We start from the raw sequence: 24,339 nt of genomic DNA, 5'->3' as shown, positions 1-24,339 counted from the left end.
CATTGTTGGACTGACCAGATTTGTTGCGTTATGCTGATGGCTACATATTTGTGAGCAGTGAGAGAGATCGACAACACCAAGATGCGTCCGGTGGCTAACTTCGAAGTCAAGGAGCAACTGCCCCATGAACGTCGCTCCACACGATTGTCACCTATCTCGATCCCTATTGCGAGGTTCGCCATTGAGGAAGAACAGGGTGATCGAGGTAGAGAGTGTTGGGAGTAGTGATTTGGGGGTAGGGAATGCCACCTGAGGAGGAGGAGCAGTAGTAGTGAAGATGAAGAGCAACATTGGTGAGTGAGCGGTAGAGGTGCCACAGCGAGAAACTGGTCGCAGTAGAGGAAGGAAACTCCTCAAATGCTCTGCCTTAATGTGGAACAACCAAGGTCACATAGTGGCAAAACTAGGTCCCCAATCACTAGTTAACAGGGAAGGGGGGACGTCGTCGGGTGAGCAGATATTGCTTCGCCGACAAAGAGCACTTCGAGGTAGAGAGTGCTCGGTGAGGAAGAATAGGCGGGTGCTTTGTCGGTGTGGAGGATCGACTGCGGTAGAGAGGAGGAAGGGCGAGCGTTTGAGGCTGAGGGTAGCATAGCAGTTCTATGAAGAGAGGACAGTGTTGTCGTTACAGCGACGACAATAGATCAATGGTGTTTGATGTAGATCGACCACAAGAACCAGCAAGGAAGCAAGGGGTGAAGTCGTCGAGCAGAGAAGGAGACTAGATCAATGGTGTCAAGAATTCTTGCTCAAGGTAAAAGGACTATAATACTATGAAGAATTTAGATATTATAAAAGAGATGATAAATATTCATTGAAGTGATGAGTAGCTTTGAAGGAGAGATTTTCGGTTTCATGATCAATCAGTTATTAAATATAAAATTATCTCTATCATAACCTTCGTGATCTTCTACCAAAAAGTAGCAGTTATAAGCGCCCATAGACGTTTAAGCCGACGGGTGCTAAATGTTTGAAGGAGAACAACAAAGATGATGTGCTACTCATGAGTTGGTGGTGAAATAAAGTAACGTGACAAAAGGACCAGTTTAACCCATGAATGATTCACAAACAAAGAAAAACGTAAATCATCAATTTGTTTAGAGCTGGCTGCTGAAGAAAGCTTGCTCTATCAGTGCAGAGGAGTACGATCAGGAGATAGTGATTGGCACTTTTGGTTTTAGCTGTCATTTACTACTAGAGGCTGCAGAAACAAGAGTAACATGCAGAGATCAGCTTCACTTATCATAATTCTATCATATGACAAGAACTGTCCAGTTTATCAATATGAGATTAGTAGACAAAAAAGAACATTTCTGACATTTGATTTTATTTCTTTAGGTGATTGATTTAAAGCAGTCCAATGATGAGCAGTTGATCTTCAGGAGCACATAGGACTGGATGGAAGAACTAATTGTTACCCTTTGAGATCTGCTCCCCAACTTACCAATTAACAGAGGATTGATGATTAAACAGAACCAGATTTTTAAGAATTATAATAGATCAAAATGATGTTGCAATGGGAATCAGATCTGTGCAACACTAACTAGTAAAACAATTTTAGGAACATCTAACATGCATGAGTTTTCTGAATTACTTATTGCATCATTTGCACTTCTTTCTGAATTATTTGCAGGACCTAACAATTTATTATTTTTATAGTCCAAAATCATGCACAATAAGATTTTAACTACTGCATCCATTTATCTGAACATAAATTACTCCCATGCTCTGCACATAACTTGTTGGATTACCGCACCATGCCGCATGGCCTGCCTGTGTCAATCCAAATAAGCTTACCCTTATGTGGAGCACTAAGTTGCCACGCTCGGCTTCCATGTATGGCTATGGTTTGCTTGATGTAAGGAGATTTAATATTTGTGTGACGTTTGATGGGATGTGATAATTGATCTGAATTTGAATTAAGCAATCAAGATGCTTAAGTCTAAGTTAATTGTAATAAATCCATCATGTTTATGAAAGCCGATTTAATATTAGGACATGATGAAAAATTCCAATAAAACAAATTAATCATAAATGAAATTAAAAGGTCTCGTAAAGTGGTAAGCCTCATATGCATCATGTTATTTAAACATCATAATATCATAAACTAAAGTGGATAATAACTTAAATTGACTTAGAGGTATAACGATTTGTTACGGTCTTAGTTGGAATTGCCTAAGGCGTGAGGTACCTTTGCGGCAAAGACGCGATCTTAGCTTACATTGCCTAAGTTGCGTTTCGCCCTTGCGATTTGCGTCCGCAAAGATCAACCCACTTGCAACCTCTCGCAGGTCCCGAAAGACCTGTAAAAATTGAAAGTTGATTAGTTCGAAGAACAAACGATGGACAAGTCCCGACGTCTTACGAAAAGGGGAAGCTTTATAAGCAATTCAGCGAGCACCTTGCGTGCACAAGAGAAAAGAGGGAGATGGGGAAAACAAGGACTTTAAGGTTGAACGAACAGCTACAAGTCCACAACCAGTAATTGGACAAGGGGTTGTTTATCCAACCATGTAATATGTGGGTATGCACTTGAAATTGGATGTATAAAATCTGATACCAAATCCTATATTATTGTTAGAATCGAATCAGCAATTGGATCTTCCATTCCCTAGTGGATCAAAATCCAAGGTGAACCAATTCTGATTCCAATCCAATAACTCTCGGATGCGTATAATTTCTAAATAAATCTTATTCCTCAAAGAACAATTTGATGAGAATTGGCAATTTTTTATTTAAATTTTTATGAGAAATCCTATAAATCTTCATCCAATCGAGCGACATAACCTACTTTGCACCATTCTCTTTGCAATTTTATCTCATTATTCATATTAAGCGTAATTCTAGGACATATCTCCTATAATCAAACTCATTACGAGAGTTTGATGGTCAAGAGTCCAATGAATTGCATGTGTCCTACGCTTGATTTATACATACATATAATTGATAGCTGTGAACAACATAGCCATGGCATTGTTGGTGTGGAAGATGATTTGACCGTATTCCGCCAAGAACAGTAAAGGGGAAACTTCTAGGGGAAACTTCTGCTTCCAAAGATGTATGTTGATCTATTAGTGTAACACCCTTGATTAGTCCCACATCGAAAGTGGACAGAATTAAGATTGACTTATAAGAGTCTGATGAGTGTATTATTATTAATTTCAGCTTAAGCATTTTGATCAATGGTTTAGACCTAGCATTTGGGCATGGTGAGGGGACTCGAGTAGAAAAGGACTACCCGTAGACGGTGAGCTATGCCTCACATGCACTATGCCAGGGTTTGATCTGGGTTATGTAGAGGCTTGACGAGGATGTTTGTAACACCCCTGATTAGTCCCACATTGAAAGTGGGTAGGATTAAGATTGACTTATAAGAGTCTGATGAGTGTACTACTATCAAGTCAATTAGTGTGTCTCCACCAAATTGAGCCCTTATATCAAACTGTCATAGAGTAGGACCAAACACAACTAAATGCAGAAGATTGAATGGCACAAAAAGCTATCAATCAGAACATGAACATGAACATGAACATGAACATATATATATATATATATATATATATATATATATTCTTCATGTATCAATTAGATTTTCCACTTAAAAACATATTTAATGTTTCAAGAAATATGAGCACATGAACATATTCTAAAATGCTAGATTTTGCAAGTAGAATATTATTCTAATAACAACATTACAGATTATGATTGAGGTCAGATACATATGTGAATTTCATACAACTAATATTCATTGTTTTTAACTTGGAGGCAGTCTACAACCTGTTGGAGTTTGGACTGCTTCAATCTGTTGAATTTGCAAAGAAAGAGTTACATCTATTGTCTAAACACCACTGTGTGCAAAATCCAATAAAAATGTTGGAGGAGTTAACATATGCTCATCCTGATTCATATACAAAACACATGAGAAGTAATACCTTTAATATCATGGGAGAATTGCTAACTCACAAGTGCCAGATGCAACCTTCGAACCTAAAATATAGTATGGTAAAGGTTTCAAGTTGACTTGCAAATGTAAATATCTTCACATCCTTTTGCCCTAGAAAATATATGATATTGTGCAAGCTAAAAGAGTCCCACAAGGTAACCAGGCATAGTAGGGCATGGCTAAAATAAAAAGTTTAACAATAGAGAAGAATCTCGAAGAAAAATTGCACCAGGACTATTGACTTTGTCAGAAGAAAGCATAGCATGTTTTTTCATGCATAAGTATATTCCATACAGATGATATATAGGACACATGAAGAATGCCTATTGCAACCATAAGCATAAATACTTCTCTTAAAGCCTTTTACAGTGATGAGAAACAAGAATGGTTAGTGCTGCTAAAAGCACTGGATAAGCTTGATGGACTGTTAGATTGACAAGTTCCAGTTACTACTGTGTAAATTCTGGCACACAAACTCTCACACCAACCCTTAAAGCAGTTGCCCATCACAGTCAATAACTCGATATAACCTTTTTCTGATCTCTTATCCACATAATAACTCAAGTTAGCAAGTATGATGACTCAGAAATTGAGTAGCAATCCATTATTTACCCATAGTCGACCAATGATAGGATTCAGCATAGTGTTCATTGAGAAGTGCATGTTATCATCTAGTCTTCTAGAGTTGCATCACAACTTGAATTGCATAGCATCCATGATGACTCCTTGGTGCAAGGAGAATAATTGATGGTTTGCAAGAAATTAAAGTATGCATACTTAATATCAAACACCATGTCATACCCTGAAATAGAAAGAAAAAAGGACAGAAAGACCAATTAGCCAGCAATATTTAATTGAACATGGTAGAAAGAAAAACAGAAACAGACTACAGAATTCATCAGACATGGATCTGTATATGTACAAGCACTAGTAGTACATCTACTTACAGTAATTAATAGCAATTGTCTTCCCATTGCAGTCAGGTGTTTGCCTGACATGATGAAACCACATACTTGGCCTGCATTATAATTGACAATTGTTTTCAGTCGATCAGATTTCAATTAACTCTAGTATCATTCTTTGCAATGAGAGCACAACATTTGTACTAAAGTTTTCATTCATCAAAATTCAATCTAAATTGATTGATTTTTAGATTGTTCTCATGTACAAAGCAAAGTCTTTTTCCTTAATATATGTGGACTACAAACTTCAAATTAAAGAGAAGTCAAATTGATCATTTTGAGCTGATCATCCTCACCATGAAATATACAGCAGGCATATGAGAATCAAAATTGCAAGTCAAGATAGGTTTTTCAGTGCCAAGGAGAGAAGAAGAAGTAACTATATAGGAAAGGCACTCTTGAGGGGGCAAAAAGAGGCATATTAATTTTGCAGTGTCCACAACCCAAAAAAAAGAACAAAAAGTTTGAGAAAAGGATTAGCTTTATGGAAACAGTGTAACACATTCTTTAGAGCAGGTAGCTAAGGTGGTGCTTACAGGTAGAGCATCTCCCCTGCTTCAAGAGTGCATTCGAATGGCCTAGGGCCCTCGAAGTATAAAGGGAAGGATGACCTGTGCTCCGCCATGGCCTCCGGTGATGGAGGGTATGGATCGACGCTACACCAAGGAACAAGTGTCTCAGGCTCCAACATTTCCAGCTTCAGCTCTCCCATATCCTGCAGCACATCGTACCAATAAGAAGAGAACAAGCTGAGGAGAACGCAGTGGCCAATACAGGGAAGAGTACCTCAGAGGAGGAGGAGGTTCTGGCGACATACTGGGCGGCAGGATAAGAGCGGACGTAGAGGCGGTGTGCCTCAGTGGGGGGCAGCAGGAGGAAATGCTTCTTGCCGGTCACCACGACGTAAAGGTTCTCGTAGTGATCCTTGTGGAACGACGTCTCCGACCGTCCATTGCCGATCCACAGGTTGACTGCCTCCGGGAGGCAAGCGAGCGCCTCGGTGGCCCATGGGATGTGCGGCTCCACGTCCGCCGCCAGAGCCGAGTACTCCGCCCGGAAGCAATCGTGCTGCTGCTGGGCGTAGGCTACGACCGGGGAGGACGGCGATCCAGTGGCGGCGATTAGGTGGAGGGCCTCTGAGAACTCCATGCTCCGGGAGCAGGCGGTGGCGAAGCAGAGGCCCCGGCCGCCGCCAGGCGCGGACGGCAGGGGGACGAGGGAGTCAGCGCGGCCATGGGGGGTAAGGTGGACGGAGACGGAGCGGCCGTTGAGGGCGCGGCAGAGATAGGCGTCGTCGGACCAGAGGGACCGGGCGATGGCGGGCCAGTGGAGAGTGGCGGCGCGAGAGATGACGCAGGGCTTGTTGGCGGAGACGTAGTCCCGGAGGAAGCGAAGCGGCGTGGGCGGAGACTCCAGCCTCTCCACCTCGCCGGAGGTGCCGAAGCTTAGCTCCCGCGCCTCTCTCCAAAGATCCCTCAGTCGTCGCTCCTCCATCCCCGGGTCTCCGTCGCCCGTGACGGCGGCTCTCACATTGAACGGCCACCAAAATGTGGGGAAATTAACGGGTCGGATTTAGTTAAAAGGATTCGAATCCGATTTGATATCGCAACCCGTTGTTATGAACGAGGATCCGCTAGGAACCCGATCGCCTGTCTTCATCCGTCTCCTCTTCGCTGTACTCTCGTCAACGACCATATTTAACGACGACGACAACGCCGCACCGCTCCGCCACACCCGCTACGTTTCCCCTCGTATCGGTTCCCGCCGCTTCCTTCCCTATTAAAAGCCCCATTTGGCAACGACCGCCATTAATAAATTCGCGCCCTCGGATCCCTAGGGCTCGTCCTCTCTCGATCTACCCCCTCTCTTGCGGCGGCGCGGCAACGGTTTCGGTTCGGGGATAGAGTTATAGCCACCATGAACGGCGACAAAGATAGCAACCTAAATCTCTCCGATCTCAGCTCCGCCCTCCCCTCCGCGTCTCGCACCGGTCTCTCCGCTTTCTTGATGTATTTCTTCTGTCTCTGTTTTTCTTTTTATGCTTATCATTTCTAGGTGTATGTTGTTTGTGATGCGTAGCTCTAAGCGCGAGGGACAGAGCGGGTGTGGTTGAGGCTATAAAGGTGCGTCCTTTCTCCACTTTTGCCCCTCTATGATTCCCTTATATGCCTTTTCTTTGTTGTTTGTGTGTGGTTGACGTTAGGATTTTGATTGTTGGAGCGCAGAGTAAGGTTGAGGGTCTAGTGGAGCAGCATCCGGTTATGTTGGACAGTCTCGTCCCTAAGGTCAGGAAGCGCGTCGAGGCCCTTCGGGCGATCCAGGTCCCTTTGTTTCTCCTAATGCTTAATCTTCGGGACGATTCCTGTTTGTCTCCTCCTCTCTTCCTCTCTATATGTAGATTATATATTCTGTTTAAGATCTTTGTTTGGAGATAAATAACAGCATATTTTATGCTTTGATAGCTTGGTGTCTTTGTATTCTACATTATTAGATTGTTGGTTGTTTGATCACCTGAGGAGACAGTATCCGGTGTTGCATGGAGAGAATTTGCCCTTGTATATGGACTACATTTTGCTTTTATTTAATCCTTATCCTCTCAGCTGCTACTGTGCTTTGGTTTTTTATGCTAGTCATCAGCCATTGTGAGTTCTTGAGGGTAAAAAGGGATGTTAAGTAGTGCAAAAGGGTATGCTTGGAGAGAGAAGAGAAATTTCTGTACAGAAGGAACGATATATAAGTTACTTTTAGCAAGTGGAACCTGATGATTGTGATGATTTGTTCACCTTCCAACACACAGGTCTATTGATTAATTCTGTAACTTGGGACTTAGTAATGATCCAGTATAGCGATGCTCTGGAATATGGTATATCACATTATCTTTTAGTTGCATGTTTGTGTTTCTTTTGTATGTGTGATGTTTAAATGTTTGCTAGCATGAACTTGATGTTCTGGTATCTCCCTATACGGTTACTTATCCTACTGACACCTCTTGTCTTTTGATTAAGTTCTGAATAATTCCTTCAAAGTGTTAAATATCTAGTTCATTCTATGTTATATTTCATTTTCTTTTGTTTTCATTCATTTCCTTTTGCCTCATATTTTGAGTTTCAAAAAAGGAATGAAGTTTCCTTATCCATTTCTGAATTGCAAGGTACTTCAGTGTTTAAAATTTTACTTGCTTTGCCGGCCTCTTTGTTCTTGACATAGAAAGGCATTTTATGAGTTGATGAGTCACATGCTTCCATGTCTTAAAGAAGAGAAAGAAAGGAGGGACCACTGACATGATCTTAAGTCAATCAGGTGGCAGTGGTGATCTCAATAATTGACTCCAATGAATTCCTTATCTCAAGTTAAAGAATATTTTTAGGCTCAGCAGGGGTTCAAAAAAACAGAGAGCACAGGTTAAAATCTTATGCAGAACTGTGAAGGTCTAATTTTCAGCTCTAGGCTCATAATGGGTGCTGAGATATAATTGTTGCTTCTGTTGATGACTTAATGGTGGACATTGACTTGTCCATGAGTTTATATCAGAAGGGTGACATAAGTGATAGAACACTGCTATCTTGGTGGACTGAATTTTTGTTAGGGTAATGGAGCTCCTCACAGATCTGATATATGGAACCCATGTCTGTGGATCTGGCTTATCCGGCCTGTGAGGAACCACATCGTTGCGGGTGAATTTGGGGGCAAATGGTCCATCTAAATGGCTTTCCTAATTGATAATATGTAGCTTGTAGTGCTGATATATTATGCACAATGTTAAGCTGCTTGAATTGGTAGGTTAGCAACCAAGGTTTGTATCTTGTCAATGATGGTAATTATGTCTTAATTAAAACTAGTACTTTAGATTTTGAATAAAAACATAACAAACTTGTATGAAAATGATGAAAAAAATTTTAGAATTGATAAAGCTAGGAGGATACTTATGCACGTTAATGAGTTCAGGTGATGAAAAAAAGCACCAAAAGCATATGAAGTTGAAGCTGTCAGGAGTGTGCTAATGGAAAAAAGAAGACTGTTGAATCAGTAAGATAGTGGTTTTCTTTTAGCATTAGCAACAGCAACAGCGTATATGAGAAAAAAAACAATTGTCCCTAAAACAAAGAGTGATTTTAGTTGTTGGGCTAATGTGTCAGGAGCAATTGGCTGCATCTAAGCTGATACAATAGAAAGCACAGAATACTCTAATATGATAAGTGCAACCGGGCAACCAATTGTATGCTGTTTTGGAAAGTTCTGTAATGCAAAATGGTGCTGCGCAAGACAGGATAAATATCTGTATAACCTAAAGTAGTCAAAATCTGTACAACTCTTTGAAAGGCCAGGGCAAAAGGCCTAGGCCTGCACAAGACAGGAACAAAGACATCATTAACTTATATAAGCTCATATATATAGCATAGATACCATCTGAAATTTCATGGATATTGTGTTTGGATGTTACATCTGAATGTAAGACTTTCTTATGATTCTGAAATCCAGAATATATGCTAATTTACATGGACTTTTGTTATCTTTCTTCAAACATCTCCTAGAGTGAATTGGAGTATTCAGATGTAGAACACCACAGGCATCTGGCTTGTCTGCTTTAAAATGTTCCCAACTTTGCATCTAAATCAAATGCTATTACATTCTGTTTGAAACTGATGCAAAAATCTTCTGCTAGTACAAGCATGATTATAAAAATCTCTTCTCGTTCATGTGTGTATCTCTGCATTACATCTTTACATATAGGTAGCATTCAAGTGAAGTGAAAGGACAATGTATTGATAGAATATGAGAGTTTGGTTGAATTCTTATGGTAGTTTACTTGTAGAGCAAATATGATGATTTGGAGGCAAAATTTTTTGTGGAGAAAGCAGCTCTCGAAGCGAAATACCAAAAGCTCTATGAGCCACTATATATAAAGGTATTATCCTATACTCATGTATCATTTCTGTAGTTATCTTATATGCAGGCTTTCATATTTAACATAATATCAGGATATTCTTTGAGGCTGTCTGTTTGCAGTTGTAGTCATCTTTGGAATTTTAAATCCCATGCTGTTAGGACTTAAGGGTTTGCTGCTGCTGCTGCTGATATTTCTGTTGTCTTTGGAACCCGGATTTCTTTTTTAGAAACTTTTATTGAGAGATGTAGATTTGGATGTTTTACTTTCTTAACAAGCTCTTAACATTAAGTCTGCTAGTCTGATAATTGTATTTTCCCTGCATTCTCTTATTTATTTTTGCTGTGTGTCATTCAGCGGTATGAAATTGTTAACGGTGTGGTTGAAGTTGAAGGTGTTACAGATGAAGCTTTAACTAAGGATGCTACTGAAGGTTTTAGGCTTACCTTTTGCAATATAATCTTTTTATGTTGATAATTTGGCTGCTGATTATGATCCTTTTCTGCAGAAAAGGGTGTGCCAGATTTCTGGCTCACTGCAATGAGAACAAATGAAGTGTTGGCTGAGGAGGTAACTTGGAGGCAACATTTTCTTGTTGCCTTTTAAAATTGATTTTTAACAAGTTTCTTTTTTCTGTATTCAGATCCAGGAGCGTGATGCAGGAGCTCTAAAGTTCCTCAAGGATATCAAGTGGTGTAGAACAGATAATCCGAAGGGATTTAAGCTTGACTTCTTCTTTGATGTCAATCCTTACTTTAAGAACTCTGTCTTGACAAAAACGTATCAGATGATTGATGATGATGATGAACCAGTTCTGGAGAAAGCAATAGGGTAACCTTGTGTTATTATGGAACAACTGTTTCTTATCAATTTCTTATATTATGTTTCCCATCACAGTAACATCTGATGGATTTTGTTTAGGACTGAAATCGAATGGTATCCTGGGAAATGCTTGACGCAGAAGGTTCTGAAAAAGAAGCCAAGAAAAGGATCAAAGAATACCAAACCTATCACTAGAACTGAAAATTGTGAGAGCTTTTTCAACTTCTTCAGTCCACCTCAATTCCCTGATGATGATGATGATGATGATGAGATTGATGAAGATACTGTAAGTTAGCTACATTTTCTCTTCATTGGAAAAAATGAAACAAAATTCAAGGAGCTTGTATGCCTAACGTCGTCTTTCTTTTGCCATTTTCCTCAAATAGGCTGAGCATTTGCAGAATCAACTGGAGCAAGATTATGATATTGGGTAAAGTTTTTTCTTTTTCTCTATCTTGTTGGTGGCTTGGGTTGCACCAAGCCACCAACACGTTTATCATTTTCAAACCATGATGAAATTTTGTTCAGTTCATTGCCAATGAAATTGATGACTATATCATTTCTTTTGAGCTTTCTTCGTGATGTGGTTGCTTTTGACCAAGGTTCACTTTTTATTGGTAGCTGAAGAAAATTCTTGACATTTGAGTAGATCTTTTTAGTGGTATGATGCTGAAGCAGGTTTTGATTGTGCAGAACCACAATAAGAGACAAGATCATTCCACATGCTGTTTCGTGGTTTACAGGAGAGGCTGTTCCGGAAGATGATTATGAAGACATGGAAGAGGATGATGATGACGAAGATGGAGCAGATGATGAGGATGACGAAGAGAAAGGTGAAAACGATGCTGATGATGATGAGAAAGAAGAAAAGACCAGAAAAAAGATACACTAATTTTCAAGGTTCACTTGTAGTAACTTCTTTTTTTGGGTTTACTAATGAAAAGGAAAACTTGAAACTGATGTTCACAATTCTCTTGGTGCTTCCATTTCTACCTTCTAGTACTCCTTCTGTTACTAAATTTTGAATTAGATGATATTATTACTTCTTTTTAAGGTATCAACTCTTGGCTCTTGTCAATCCTCATGACCAATGCCTGTGATAGTTTCTGCATGATGATAGTCTAGCCTGTCACTCTGATCATCCACGAGCGATAGCTACCACAAATAACCAATTTTTTGAAATCTAAACCTAATAAGTGCTACAACGACACAGTTCTGCTACTTGTTTTTAGAATGTGACCATAAGTAATTGCAGAACGTTTCAAACTATCTTTCCTACTGGTACTTTTCAATTTCGAGATCTGAAATTTTACTGTCTTTTTAATTTGTGAAATGACTTAAGCAGTTGGTGATGGGCAGTAATTGAAGAATTGAAGTATCTGACTGCATAGTAGTTGTTCTTGTTTGTTGTTTCTTTCTTTCCTTTGGTCAATTAAAAGGCATCATCTTACTTGCTCTTGCTGTTGTGTGCTACTTGCAGAAGGCGGGGGATCCTGAGCGTGGAAGCAGCCAATGGTTTTCATCATGAGGTCACTACCTACGACACAAACGAATGTAAACCATAGATTCCTTTTGAGAGGGTGACCAGCAGTTTTCTAACCTGCATTGTCATTTCATCGAGGGAGGGAGGAGAGAATGAAGATCAATGGTAGTGACAATGGTGGGTTCGGCTTCTGCTGTCCTTAATATTTCATCATCTAGGAATTTGTTGTTTCTTGCTTCATGTGGAATCAGTCTTTGATCGGTTTCACAATGAGGTACTCAAATGTGGTGGTTACCCTACTGGTTTGGTGATAATAAGGATGATGTTTCTGCCTGTTGTAGCTGTTGAACGCAAGTGTCCCTGTGGAAGTCTTTCTAGAACACAAATATACTTGTGAACAAAGCTCGAGCTTAGAAGATGGGAGACGGTCTGTATCTCTGTGGAGGTAGCTTCAGAAGAGAGAGAATAAAGTGGAAGCATCACACTGTGCTTTCTTCCCTTGTGAATCAATCAAGCCTTGTCCTTTTGTGCACTTTTTTTAATAAAGGAATATATTGATTGAACTGTAAAGTTATCACAAAAAGCTGAGGATTACTCCTTTGGTCCACTTCAAGATGAGTGATTACAGAACTGGTTCTAGCTTGGAATGCTAGATCATGAGCACATTCGTTTATCCTTCCTTTGATATGAGTTTAGGATGCAACATCGAGTTGAGATGCCAAAGTAGTACAGTCGGAGAGTATGTTCTTTGAAGACCATGGCAGTGTCGCCTTCTTGCCGAGATAGCTAATGGCTTGTACGAGTCGGATCTGACTTCCCGGTTAGCGAAACCACTTCCAGGTTTAGTGTGTAGTCTCTTAGCTATAGCTGTCGGGAAAAATATGATAAAGTAGAATATTTTTTTTTCTCTTTATCTATTAAAATAGGTTCCTCGTCAAAATACTAACTTGATATCCAAATGAAAATATCAACCAGCACAGCATAAACAATAGAGTAAAAATCAATCACACAGTGAGACCAAATCTTTTTAACGTGGAAAACCCAATGTGGAAAAAACCTTGGGACCGTAGTCCACCTCAAACTTCCACTATCAATAATAATGATAACAGGTTTACAATAGGTCTTCTCTAGAATAACTAGAGGATCAGAATTACATCAAAAACATAGATCTTAGCTCAACAATAGCATATCTTCATCATGTAGCATGGATCTCCTCAAAAGAAAATTCTAGGTCTTACAGAATAGATATCATAGGAAAGTACCTTAGAAAGGGTAAACTGCAGATCAATACCGTTAGGATTGTAGAGTTTGCTACAAGGATTCTCCACATAAAATTTGGGCCGAAACTGACAATGTTTAGCCACCGATCGTTAAGCAGAAAACTCAGAAACCTAATCTTTCTCTCTCTATTTGTCTCTCATCTGCACGTTGACTTTTTTTTTTTTTTCTCACCTTCTCTCTCCTCTTTTTAATTTGGGCTCAATAGGCTCAATTGTCCAAGGCTATGTATGAGCTGGACCCAACAATAGCTCTACACCAAAAGGGTGAAGGGATGAGAGCGGCAGTTGCGGAATGTACAATCATTCATGTTTCTCCAAAGAATCTAAAGGGAGTTTGAGGGAATGAAATCAGATAAAGGGGCTGCTGGCCACTGATTTCCCTTTATAAAGATTACATACGTGGAAGGAATTGGGCTGATGCTTTTAAACCTTCTCCAAAGTGGTTTCCATAGGAATATTTGGACTTTGGGCAAAATAGAAAGTTTTCAAATCCTTTTCGAGCCTTCCCATCCTTAATCTTGGGTGGAAATAAAAGCTTTGCCTTGAGAATGTGTATGTGTCAGAAGAGGATAGAAGACCGGAATTACTGAAGAAGTTATTTTCTTGTTCTCCATATTTATACAGGTTAGGACTCCCGAAATGGCAACCCCCCATCGGATGAGGAGTCTAAATCCGAGAGTCATCGTCAAGGAGCATAGAAATATTTATGCTTTTGATTCCATCAATTAGCGCAACATGGAATATAAATTGTTCACAATAGCTGAGTTCCATTGGTTCAGTGATTAGATCAGAAATATAAATGTAGTTGCTCATTTTCTCTACATTGATGAAAAGTAGGCAATTTGGATATGAGAGTCCCAAATGTTAATTGTGGAGAAGTTGCTTAGATGTACTCTTAGTCCATCTTAACATTATCAATCATTATAATAATTTTATGCCATTATCAAAAAAGTGTTTTTAGAGAGTTGAAGGTTCCATGGATTGATATGACTATATTTGGTAGTCAATAGGTTAACCCACATGTAGACATTAAGGTCTTTAGTAATAAGATTGAGCTTTTTAGTAGAGTCAATTGAATTTCAAAAGAAATCTTTAGTAATTTTTTTTATTTTTTTAATGGCTTTGTCGAATACCTAATTGTTCATAACTACAGTTCTACTGGCTTAGGGGATCAAACTATGATTCCAGCTTTGGATGTTTTGGTGGACTTTTGAAAGTTTACCATAGTTGATAAATATACTAGGGTTTCCAAAGAGATTAGTGATTTGGTGCTTGATAGTAACATTACAATGTAAGAGAAAGAAATTTCTGATCCCTAGTAGTTAATCAATGAAAAGCTTTGATAAGATTGGTATAGAATATTTGGAAACCTTTGATTGCTCTAAGAATGCCATCAGCATGAGATTGAAAAGTTTTTAATTTGAAGGGCAGGATTTTTCCTTTAACAACTCATTCGTTAAGAATAATAGATAATAAGTGTTGGATAATAATAAAAAGATAGAGGAAACGAGGGTCGCTCTAGTTTGACTATGATTCATTGATATGATAAATGAACTATAAGAAAATAAATGAAAAAGATAAAAAGATAAAAATTGTAGAAGAAGCTATGTTTCTTATTGAGATATTCTCCCTATTTATACAGGTTATAAAGAAGGATTTCACTCAACAAAGCAATGAGATTTCCTTATACAGTTGCGTGAGGATGCATAAGCCTGAATCTAGTAAATAAATTTAGAGAAAAAATTAAAAACTTTAAGCGAGTTTACGAGCACAAGTTGTAAAATGCCTTTTTCATGTCTAATTTTTTCTTTTAGATTTATGGATCGAATAAACAAATTCATTAGTCATGATGATGTTATCGTATATATTCTTGCCAGGAACAAGAGCTGCTTGTTCTTGGCTAATAAACTGGATAAGAAGGGGTTTGATTCTATTGGTTAGGGTTGTGACAAAAGACTTGTAAATGATATTACCCATTGCTATGGGTCTATAATCTTGAATTTTGGAGGCATTGGGATTCTTACATATGAAAATATAAGTAAAGTTTTACCCCAGTTAGCTGGGAGAAAGCTAGTTGGGAGAAAGTAGTAGTGAAGCAAAAGTCCAGGAGTTTGGTGCACTAAAGACTGAAACAATATTCTTCTTATCCTGCATGAAGAGGAAGCATGAAATATGTTCTACTTGGTTGAATCAAAGCATGAAACAACATGTAAATCCAGCTCAAATGAACATAAAAAACCAATGAATACTTGACTAAGTGTTCATTTAAAGCAAATATAAAAGAATAAGCATGCTTGCATTCAGGATTTTCCATGTTATATCATACAAAGATTTCTCACTTCCATGCAAGCTTCTCACATTGTTGTGGGGTCCCTTTGGAACAACCATATGTGCCTGTTATATGTTGGAAAGAATAGAAAATAATTTTTTTGAAGAAGTTTTATTTAAAAAGCTTGAATGCATTAACACGTCCTTCCGTTATTTATACATATTATGAGAGAGGATTTTTCTTGACAGAACAAAAAGATTTTTTCGTATAATTGAAAAAATCTTATGTTATGAAATCGCTAGCAATTCATTTATGAAAAAGAAGGGTTCTTTACAGCGTAATTTATCAACAGAGAGGAGTGATTGTAGAAATTTTAGTAGAATATATAGTAACATGATTAGCATATCGAAGATAGTAGCTGCAATTTTCTCTTTCTTCGAGGCCTTCGTCGAAAGCTAGTCGGGTGCAGGCGATGTGACTGGACATAATATCTTCTTTCAGCTTTCTAAGAAGATAGATGATGACGGGTGATGTGACTGTGCCTTTAGACCATCACAAATATGCACTTTTCTTTAGCTTCCTGACGCAAAGTCGAAGCAGCAGATGCTGCGTACCTCGAAAAAAGAGAGGATCAACCATTGGAAATCTAACAGGAGCTGGCGGAGATTCATCTGCGATGCCGATTGCTGCTGCTTATTTCAAGAAGGGACAGCCTTCGACGGTTACTCGGAGACCATGGCTTCTTTTCAGACCTCTGGGCCTGGAACGCAGCACGGGGCAAGCAGAGAAGGACAGCAAACGGAGAGAAGTGAGATCATTCAACCACTCCGGTAGACTGTTCATGCTCCTGCAGCAAATTATCTTTAGGTTTTGGAGGGAGGTGAGCTGGTTTATCCCCTCCGGCATGCATGTCAGGTTGTCACATGCAGAGATCTCAAGCTCCTCAAGTGAGGTCAGGCCCCAGAATCCATCGCAGGTCGAGGACGCCCATAGATCCTGGCACGAGAAGACGGAGAGCTTCTTGACATGGCTAGCCATTGATTTCAGACCTGCTGCTGAGCGATAGAGCTTCTCGTTGTTCAGCCATATTGTCAATGTTGTAATGGATGGGAGAGGATGATCGGGTGGCTCAAGTTTAGGGCATTGCATAAACGTGACATGAGCAAGACGAGGAAACAGATTTTTCCTTACTTGCTTCCGGCGGTAAGTATTATTTCCGTCCGCATCATCGTCCTCAGGCATTGACCATCTCTTCAAGTTCGGCATTTGAGAAAGAGCGAGCCTCTCCAACGAGGGAAATGTGCCAATCCGGCCATAAAATGAGCCCTCCAGTTCAACGACAGCATCCATGCCACTTATCTCGACGACCTTGAGATGAGGTAATTCCCCGAGTGGTGGTAGACTTTTGCATTTTTTCAGAGTGAACAACCTGATACGGAGGAGAGATTTAAGAGGCAGAGGTTCTTCAGTCATCCATGAAGGTAATTTCTCTTCTGTGTAGAGGATCAGCTTCAGCGACCTCAAATTTGGGTTCGGTTGAAGGGCGTCAGCCACAAGCTTTACCGTATCCACAGGAGCATTCTCTTTGACGTCCCAATAGAATTGTTCCCAGCGCAGTGTCAATGCTTGAAGTTTCTCTTTCTTCTCTATCATGGCTTGTCGAGCAACTTCAGGGTCCTCTATGTTGTTGAGTTTATCTAACCAAAGTTCGCCTTCGAGGTCTTTTAGTGGCTGCAGCTCCATGAAGCTTCGTCCAGGCTCTTCACTTGCAATGTACCTTGGCAAACTCTTGAGGCTGGATAATCTTCCCACATCCGAAGGCATGCGGCTCAGCGAGGCACAGTGCAGCGTGTTCAAAAGCTTGAGATTCTTCATCACGCTCTCCGGTTTGCTTTCAGGCAACTCCTCGAGGAAATGACAACCTTCGAGGTCCAACTTCTCCAAGTTTAGGAGCTTACTGGTTGATTTTGGAAGCCTCTGAATCCTCCGACAGTAAGCCAGTATCAAGGTCTTCAAGCCTCGAAGTTTACCGATGGATGAAATAAGTGACTTGAAGCCTATTTGTGAAAGGTTGAGGTACTCCAGTCTCGAGAGTTTGCCAACCCAATTAAATGAGACCTCTGCAAGTAAAAGACAACCTTCGAGGTCCAACTTCTCCAAGCGTCGGAGCCGATCGATTGTTTTCGGAAATCTTCTAAGCTTCTCGCAGTGAGAGAGCTTCAAGATCTTTATATTACTGAGGGTGCCGATTGAGTCGGGGAGTTCTTCGATGTCACTTCGTGAGACATTGAGGTAAACCAATTTGGACTTCTCAACCCCAGGAAGCAAGTCGCGGAACGTAATTCCACGTACATGCAACACTCGCAAGAACTGGAAAGTTTTGGCCTTATTACCGTCATTGATGTCTCTGACCCAGCACTTCTCATTGGTTGATGGACCCAGCAGCAGAAGGGTGCGCAGCCACCACGGTGGGCCTTGGAAGAGCAGGTCCGTCGGAAACCCTGATGACTCTGGTTCGCAGATAAACGACAGGTGTTGGCAGATACGTGGGTCGTCATCTTGGTCAAGCTGCAGCAAATCGAAGGAACCAGGCGACAGCGTTAAGTAGACTTTTCTGGAGCTGACGTGCTGTGCAAAGTAGGGGAGCAGGTCGCGCAGTTTGTACGCCGCTCCGCGAGGTGTGCTTTCATGATCATGTTCGTCCTGCGGCTCGCAGAGGACGAAGGCGCCTTCCCGCATGAATGCCTCAAAGCAGCCATCGGCCTCTTCCAGCGACATCGAGTTTTCTGCAGCCCACAAGTCGACGATCTCCTCCCTGCAGAAATGGTGATCTTCCGGGAACAGCGACAGGAACGTGAAGCAATTATGGAGCTTTTCTGATACTAGACTACGCTCATGATCATAGGTCAACTTGTCATACATCCGTTTCAGGTCAGAAGAGAGTCTAGGAAGATCTTGACTTACTCGAGGAGCTCCAAACTGTGAGAGGTCAGGCAGCAGATACTCACGTACTGGTCTGCATCGCATCTTCTTTGCCATGATGATCACCGACAACGGGTGGCCATGGCACTCCTCGATGATCCATGGATTCCAAAAGTGATGCTTGTCTGGTAGGTGGTGTAGCGATGCATGCTCTTTGAACAGCCGCCAGCTTTCTTCTCTCGTCAAGGAAGGCAAACTGCAGGAAGGTCTGCTCTGCGTGGTTGACTCGATATCGGTGTCGGTCGTGGTCAAGATGACCGTACTTCCGTTCCCGCCCACTTCACGCAAGACCTGCATCAGTCGTTCCCACAAATTCGGACGAGCCACGTTGACGTCCAGCAGAACAAGCAAAAATCTCACGCCGACCAGCGATTGCCGAATCTTCTCCACTGCAGACTGGAACCGATCTGCGTTGTCAAATCGTCGCAAGGAGGGATGGCCTTCGCGATCCGTGACTGCGAAATCGAGCGGCGGTTGGGATTCGTCTTGTTCTTCTTCTCTTACTATGAGGCCTCTTGCGGCACTCAGCTCAGAAAGTGGTAGAGGGCGACCACGGATGACACGTGGGTGAGCTGCTGCTCCATTACTGAAATTTCTACCAACGAGCATTCGAACGTCAAAGTTTCGTCGTTGATCGCTGTAAATGTACCGAGCAAAAGTCGACTTCCCTGTCCCCGCCATGCCAACTATGGGGATGACGGCGACTCGTTCGCCATGGTTGAGCGATCTAATAATCTCCTCTTTGTTCTCCTCTCTTCCGTAAAAGATTGCAGGCAACAGAGCGGCATCGGATTGGCTCGAGTCTTCCTTAGAGAACACCCTGACCTTTGCCTCGTTCGCCATTCCTTCAAACTTCCTCACCGCACTCTTCAACCTGCAACCGGCAACAAAGTTGAGCACCGGCGGGATGGAATAGAAGAGCTCACGTGCTGCGTCCGCCACCCAATCCTTCGGCCCTCGTGGCAGCTGCCCGAACTTGATCATATCCAGTATATCATCCGCACGCAGGACCGCCACCTCCAGATCTTTCACCCACGTTTCCACGTTCTTTTCGTGCTCCGGTTGCTTCTCTGCAGCTTCGCAGGCCCATTGGATGATCCAGAGGCTATCCACCAGGCACGACAACTTGCAAGAGAGGCACAGACGCTGCATCGACCTGTTCTTTGCAAGGCAGGCGGCCTTCGTCTTCAGCCGTCGCACGTCCGCTGCTAACGCTATCGACTTGGATGTCTCCATCTTCACAGTCCACCGTTGTGGCAAGAAATGGTGAGATCTCTGAATCAGGTGACAAAGAACTTGGTTATTAGCTGGTGAGGAGCAGCTCAAAGGGAACACTGGAGTAAAGAAGAGGACTGGAATCATCGCCATGCAAGGGCCTTTGATCACTTTTCTTCTGACAAAGCGGGAACAACGAGCCTGGCATTAAAAGCAACACAGTGCTTAATTGATACGCCATGTACATGCGTCCACCACCACGAACTCACTTGATCAAATAAACATGTACTTTATTCCTATCTTGCTTTGCATTTTATTGGTGGTAGAATTTAGATAAAGGGAATAAATATAATTCATGGTGGGAGTTACATGTGTGACCCATTTCTTATTATATCATAAGAAATAATACCCTAATTATTTGGCTTCCACTTTTGACACCCTGGAAAAATAGGGCAGTGACGGGCAAGCTGGGTGATTAGTTATATATCATATAAATCGATTCCGGTAATTTAACACGCTTAGCAACCAAAAGTCAATCGGGTTGAGATCACCTTCATCAAATCGGATGTTACAAGTTGAAAGTGGCTGACTTGATAAAGTGACCTTGCTCACTGTTTATATACGGAAATTATCGACGGATGAGTCGATACCTCCGCTACAACCCTTCGTGATGACCCGACTCGAACCCTTGGATGTTTAAGTTAGAGAGACAGAGAAAGATTAATAATGTAAGTAAAAAAGTGAAGAGCTCTTACCTGCTTACTCTGACTTAGCCCGAGGCTTAGCTTTTATACCTAGGCGCTGGATAGAGTGGATGGTCTCTGTTAAGACCCCCCTTACCCTACGTGGCAAAGGCATTTAATGTGGGCAGCTTGTTGGCATGTGCCCCTAGGAATAATGCTTGAGGACTATCGAGGTGAGGCCTCCGATCTATATTCCTTACTTCTTTGGGTCAAACAGGGTGTGGTTCCTTCATCATCCGTCCGAAAGGGAAGGTTGGTGAAGTCAGTCGATGCTGTTGAATCTCGGATTTTTATAATAAAATCAATCGATGAATTAATGATCTAATTCATGTCTTGAGATAAGTGACCCAGGACTAACTACGATCATGAAAAAGATAAAACAATTTAAAAAAAAAATAAATGTTGGACCGGAGTCAATGATCGAGCATCGAGCTGGATGAGTCGGGGGATACACCGAAGGATCGAATGATGCAGTGAAAGCTAGCCGGGAGTTCATCGAAAGCTCGTCGAAAGTTCGCTGAGAGTTCGTCAAAAAATCGTCGAGAGTTCGTCGGAAGTTCATTGATATCTTATCTAGCATTCTATAAACGGATCAATAAGTGATCCAGGATTAACTACGATCGTGAAAAAGGCATAACAATTAAAGAATAATCGAATGTTGGGCCAGAGTTAATGATTGGGCACCGAGCCGGATGACTCGAGAGATACACCGAAGGATCAGACGATATAGTAAAAGCTCATCGAAAATTCGCCAGGAGTTCACCGAGAGCTCATCGAAAATTCGCCAGGAGTTCACCGAAAGCTCACCGGAAGTTCGCTGGAAGTTCATAAACAGTTTGGTTGAACAATTGACGAGTCGGATAACTTAGATTGCTTGTATCGTAATTGTTTTAGCCTTAACTATCGTAGTTAGGATTTTAGTTTGAGTTAGTTTTGAGAGAAATACTACTAACTCAATCAGGGGCCAATTGAGCCCAAAATAGGGTTGAATTGGGCCGGTTGGATGACCCATTCAGCCACTTAGAGCCATGTCAAGCAATGGCGCCGGCTAGACTGAACGGTGGAACTGCTTGAGGCTCGGCCTCCCTAGTGGTCTGAGTGATGGTACCGTTGGCCATTAATGCCTACAGGATGTAGTGTCACCTAGACAAGCGGTAGTCTCACTAGAACCCAGTCTTCAAGGCTTTGTCAAGCAGTAGTACCGTTCAGACTAAGCGATGGTACCACTAGTGTAGGGTGTGTCAAGCGGTAGTATCGCCCAATACTAGCGGTGGTATCGCTAGTACCTTGAAGACCCAAGATGAGATCTTTTTTTGCTCCATTTTTTAAGTCATTTGGGGTCTATAAATATCTCTTTCATCCCTACTCGAAACATAGAAAAAGAACTTGAAAAAAGTTGTGTGAAACTCTATTGTAAGTAACTTGAAAAAAGGTTGTCTCCTAAACTTGTAAAAAGAAGAAAAGAGTCGTAAAAGGGTAGTTGATTTTCTCCCATTGAAGGAAAATCAATAGTGGAAGTGGATATAGGTCACAATGACCAAACCACTATAAAACTGGTGTGTTCTCTTTCTTCTCTACTAGTTACTTACTTTGCAACTACTTTACATCTTCATCACTCTCTTACGAACATATTTAAGCTTAAACGTCTTTTCGATACAGTTTTATCGTATAAATTTTCACGATCGATGTAGTTTTCAAAAAGTACTAATTCGCCCCCCCATCCCCCTCTTGGTGTAAGCATAAAATCTGTAATTATGCTATCTGTAATGCAAAAAACTTTTATGCCAAGATTGAAATCAAATCTTATTAGATCTAACAATATATTACGATGCATACCTTTCTTGTTGTTCAGAATAATAAATCCAAGGATCTGTAAAGAGAACTAGATCCTTCTCCTCTCTTTCTATCTTTTCATAAGACCACCTAGATTGATGGATTAGGGGAGGAAAGAGGGAGATTGAGAGAGAAACTTGAATCTCCCAATTGTTTGTTTGTTGTACTCAGATGCATACATGACCCCTAAAGGTCATGTCTATCAGATACGCACTTAGCCCCTAAAGGTCATGTTTATTTATAGGCGAGAGCAGAGAATCTAGGATAAGTTATTAGTAGAGTTCCTCCCATCAAGTCCCATCAAGGGTATCTCCTAAGGAATCATACTTTAATTGAACTTCTTTTCTATTGGCCAATAACCATAATCAGAATCCAATCATATCTATAATATATCTTACCTAATTAAATAGGGTCATATAATCTAACATTCTCTCACTTGGCCCAGTAATTGGTAAGATACAAAAAGACTTAAAAATCAAAAATAAATAAATAAATAAAATTTATTTAAAAAAAAATTAGACTCATTATGAATTTTTTAGAAAACTATATACACATGTGCAAATTTTAAAATAGGCCAATAAGTTTAATAATTATAATAATACTATATTAAGTCTGACTAACAATATGAGTCATAGCGATTGTATGCCATCAATATCACACTTCCTTCTATGTACCGTAATATTGTCAGCCTTTCTTAATGCAGTCCAAAATGACCCCTATAATTTATTTTATCAAGATAATCCTGTCATCACATTCAACTATAATATGTACATACATAATTGTGAACAAGATAGCAGAAACAAATAACTTTAAGTACGTAAGCAAGAATGTCAATTATAGTATCCACTCAAACATGCATCACCATATCCTTTATGGGTTGCTCTCAAGCCCAATCATAAGAACATGTTCTTTCAAAATACCTTAGACTGTAAGTCCTAAGTGAATGGATCATCAATCAATATAGTGGATCTCAAGTAATTAATTGACATTGGATGTTTCTAGACTCATCTTCTCTAACCATCAAGTACTTTATACCATAATGCATATAGATGCAATAGTACTTGTCATTCTTAGAGAAGAAAACTATTATAATATTATAAAATATCTTTAACGACTTGGTAATTGAGTCTGATTATACCAAGTTGAGATAAAAATTTTGCAGTCCAAAAATTTGATTAGTGGCCTCAAAGCATGCCACAAAATCAACTTCTATTATTAATAATAATAAATTGCCCCTCTAATTGATATAGATATTTACTATAAGGTAGACTTCCTATTATCGAGGTAATTTATACAATCAGCATTTGATAAATATCATTATTTCAAGCTGATATAATTTCATACATGTGAGCATATCATCCTTTGTCCCTTCCGGATATCTTATTACTTTCGTTGTAATCCTTTAGTATTTTTACTTCTTGGTAACTCCAATATATATCCAATATTTTAATTGTAAAAACTGATATCTTTTCTAACACAGGCTTAAGCATAGACTTCCAACTACGCATATACAAAGAATATCTTTTTTATCTGATTCTTTTCAAGTCATTTTAAAGTATTTACTATTGACTAGAACTTTGCTTTTATGATTGACTGAACAAAGCTTTACATTAAATATTTTCAAGACTCGGTTGATATATCCTTTCTAAGACAATCTTCATAATCATTGAGGTCTATCCTTGAATTACTCAATATTAATAATATAAGATGCCTTATTCATATCAACCATATTAAAACTCTTAGTCACAAATTCTTGATTTAGTATAATAAATCAAGATCACTATTGGTAAGATAAAATATTATCCATATATAAGACCAATATAATAAACTTGCTCCCACAGATATAAATACTGATTAATAGTATTTATCTTAAATCTAAAAATAATGATAACAAAAACCTTTATATATCATTATCTTGAAGC

At 40.2% G+C, this 24,339-nt stretch overlaps 3 protein-coding genes across 4 annotated transcripts; 1 reads left to right on the top strand and 2 right to left on the bottom strand.

Moving 5' to 3' along the window:
- Positions 1-4,135: 4,135 nt before the first annotated feature.
- On the bottom strand, positions 4,136-6,452 carry LOC135599175 (lysine-specific demethylase JMJ32-like). The gene is made up of 4 exons (XM_065094001.1): positions 5,692-6,452; positions 5,442-5,620; positions 4,891-4,961; positions 4,136-4,745 (listed from the first exon to the last, which is right to left on the bottom strand). The coding sequence occupies exons 1-4, from the start codon at positions 6,397-6,399 to the stop codon at positions 4,615-4,617; spliced, it is 1,089 nt and encodes a 362-aa protein (XP_064950073.1). The 5' UTR covers positions 6,400-6,452; the 3' UTR covers positions 4,136-4,614.
- Positions 6,453-6,603: 151 nt separating this feature from the next.
- Positions 6,604-12,513, top strand: LOC103973705 (nucleosome assembly protein 1;1). 2 transcript variants are annotated; one of them, XM_009388345.3, is made up of 11 exons: positions 6,609-6,895; positions 6,985-7,028; positions 7,131-7,226; positions 9,719-9,811; positions 10,148-10,223; positions 10,299-10,360; positions 10,434-10,621; positions 10,712-10,898; positions 10,999-11,042; positions 11,306-11,512; positions 12,093-12,513. In XM_009388345.3, exons 1-10 carry the CDS (start codon positions 6,823-6,825, stop codon positions 11,502-11,504), a joined length of 1,062 nt encoding a protein of 353 aa, XP_009386620.2. In that variant the 5' UTR covers positions 6,609-6,822; the 3' UTR covers positions 11,505-11,512; positions 12,093-12,513. The 2 variants fall into 2 exon arrangements, with proteins under 2 accessions (XP_064950074.1, XP_009386620.2); XM_065094002.1 differs by lacking the exon at positions 12,093-12,513 and having other exon boundaries at positions 6,604-6,895; positions 11,356-11,508.
- Positions 12,514-16,337: 3,824 nt separating this feature from the next.
- On the bottom strand, positions 16,338-19,994 carry LOC103973712 (putative disease resistance protein RGA3). Its single transcript, XM_009388353.3, has one exon. The coding sequence runs from the start codon at positions 19,992-19,994 to the stop codon at positions 16,338-16,340; it is 3,657 nt and encodes a 1,218-aa protein (XP_009386628.2).
- Positions 19,995-24,339: the final 4,345 nt, after the last annotated feature.

The sequence above is a fragment of the Musa acuminata genome, chromosome BXJ2-1 (assembly GCF_036884655.1).
Source record: "Musa acuminata AAA Group cultivar baxijiao chromosome BXJ2-1, Cavendish_Baxijiao_AAA, whole genome shotgun sequence".
Taxonomy (NCBI): Eukaryota; Viridiplantae; Streptophyta; class Magnoliopsida; order Zingiberales; family Musaceae; genus Musa; species Musa acuminata.
The sequence above is the reverse complement of the archived record's forward strand: the minus strand, read 5'-3'. Positions and strand labels throughout refer to the sequence as shown.

What these genes read in the sequence shown, in the direction of transcription:
- LOC135599175 (XM_065094001.1), bottom strand. Translation starts at nt 6,399, where the DNA reads ATGGAGGAGCGACGACTGAGGGATCTTTGGAGAGAGGCGCGGGAGCTA. An exon ending in GCAGGGGAGATGCTCTACCT is followed by an intron (nt 4,962 to 5,441) that starts GTAAGCACCACC and finishes ATTATAATGCAG; the next exon opens with GCCAAGTATGTGGTTTCATC. An exon ending in GACAATTGCTATTAATTACT is followed by an intron (nt 4,746 to 4,890) that starts GTAAGTAGATGT and finishes TTTCTATTTCAG; the next exon opens with GGTATGACATGGTGTTTGAT.
- LOC103973705 (XM_009388345.3), top strand. Translation starts at nt 6,823, where the DNA reads ATGAACGGCGACAAAGATAGCAACCTAAATCTCTCCGATCTCAGCTCC. An exon ending in ATGAGCCACTATATATAAAG is followed by an intron (nt 9,812 to 10,147) that starts GTATTATCCTAT and finishes TGTGTCATTCAG; the next exon opens with CGGTATGAAATTGTTAACGG. An exon ending in GTTCTGGAGAAAGCAATAGG is followed by an intron (nt 10,622 to 10,711) that starts GTAACCTTGTGT and finishes GATTTTGTTTAG; the next exon opens with GACTGAAATCGAATGGTATC.
- LOC103973712 (XM_009388353.3), bottom strand. Translation starts at nt 19,994, where the DNA reads ATGGCGATGATTCCAGTCCTCTTCTTTACTCCAGTGTTCCCTTTGAGC.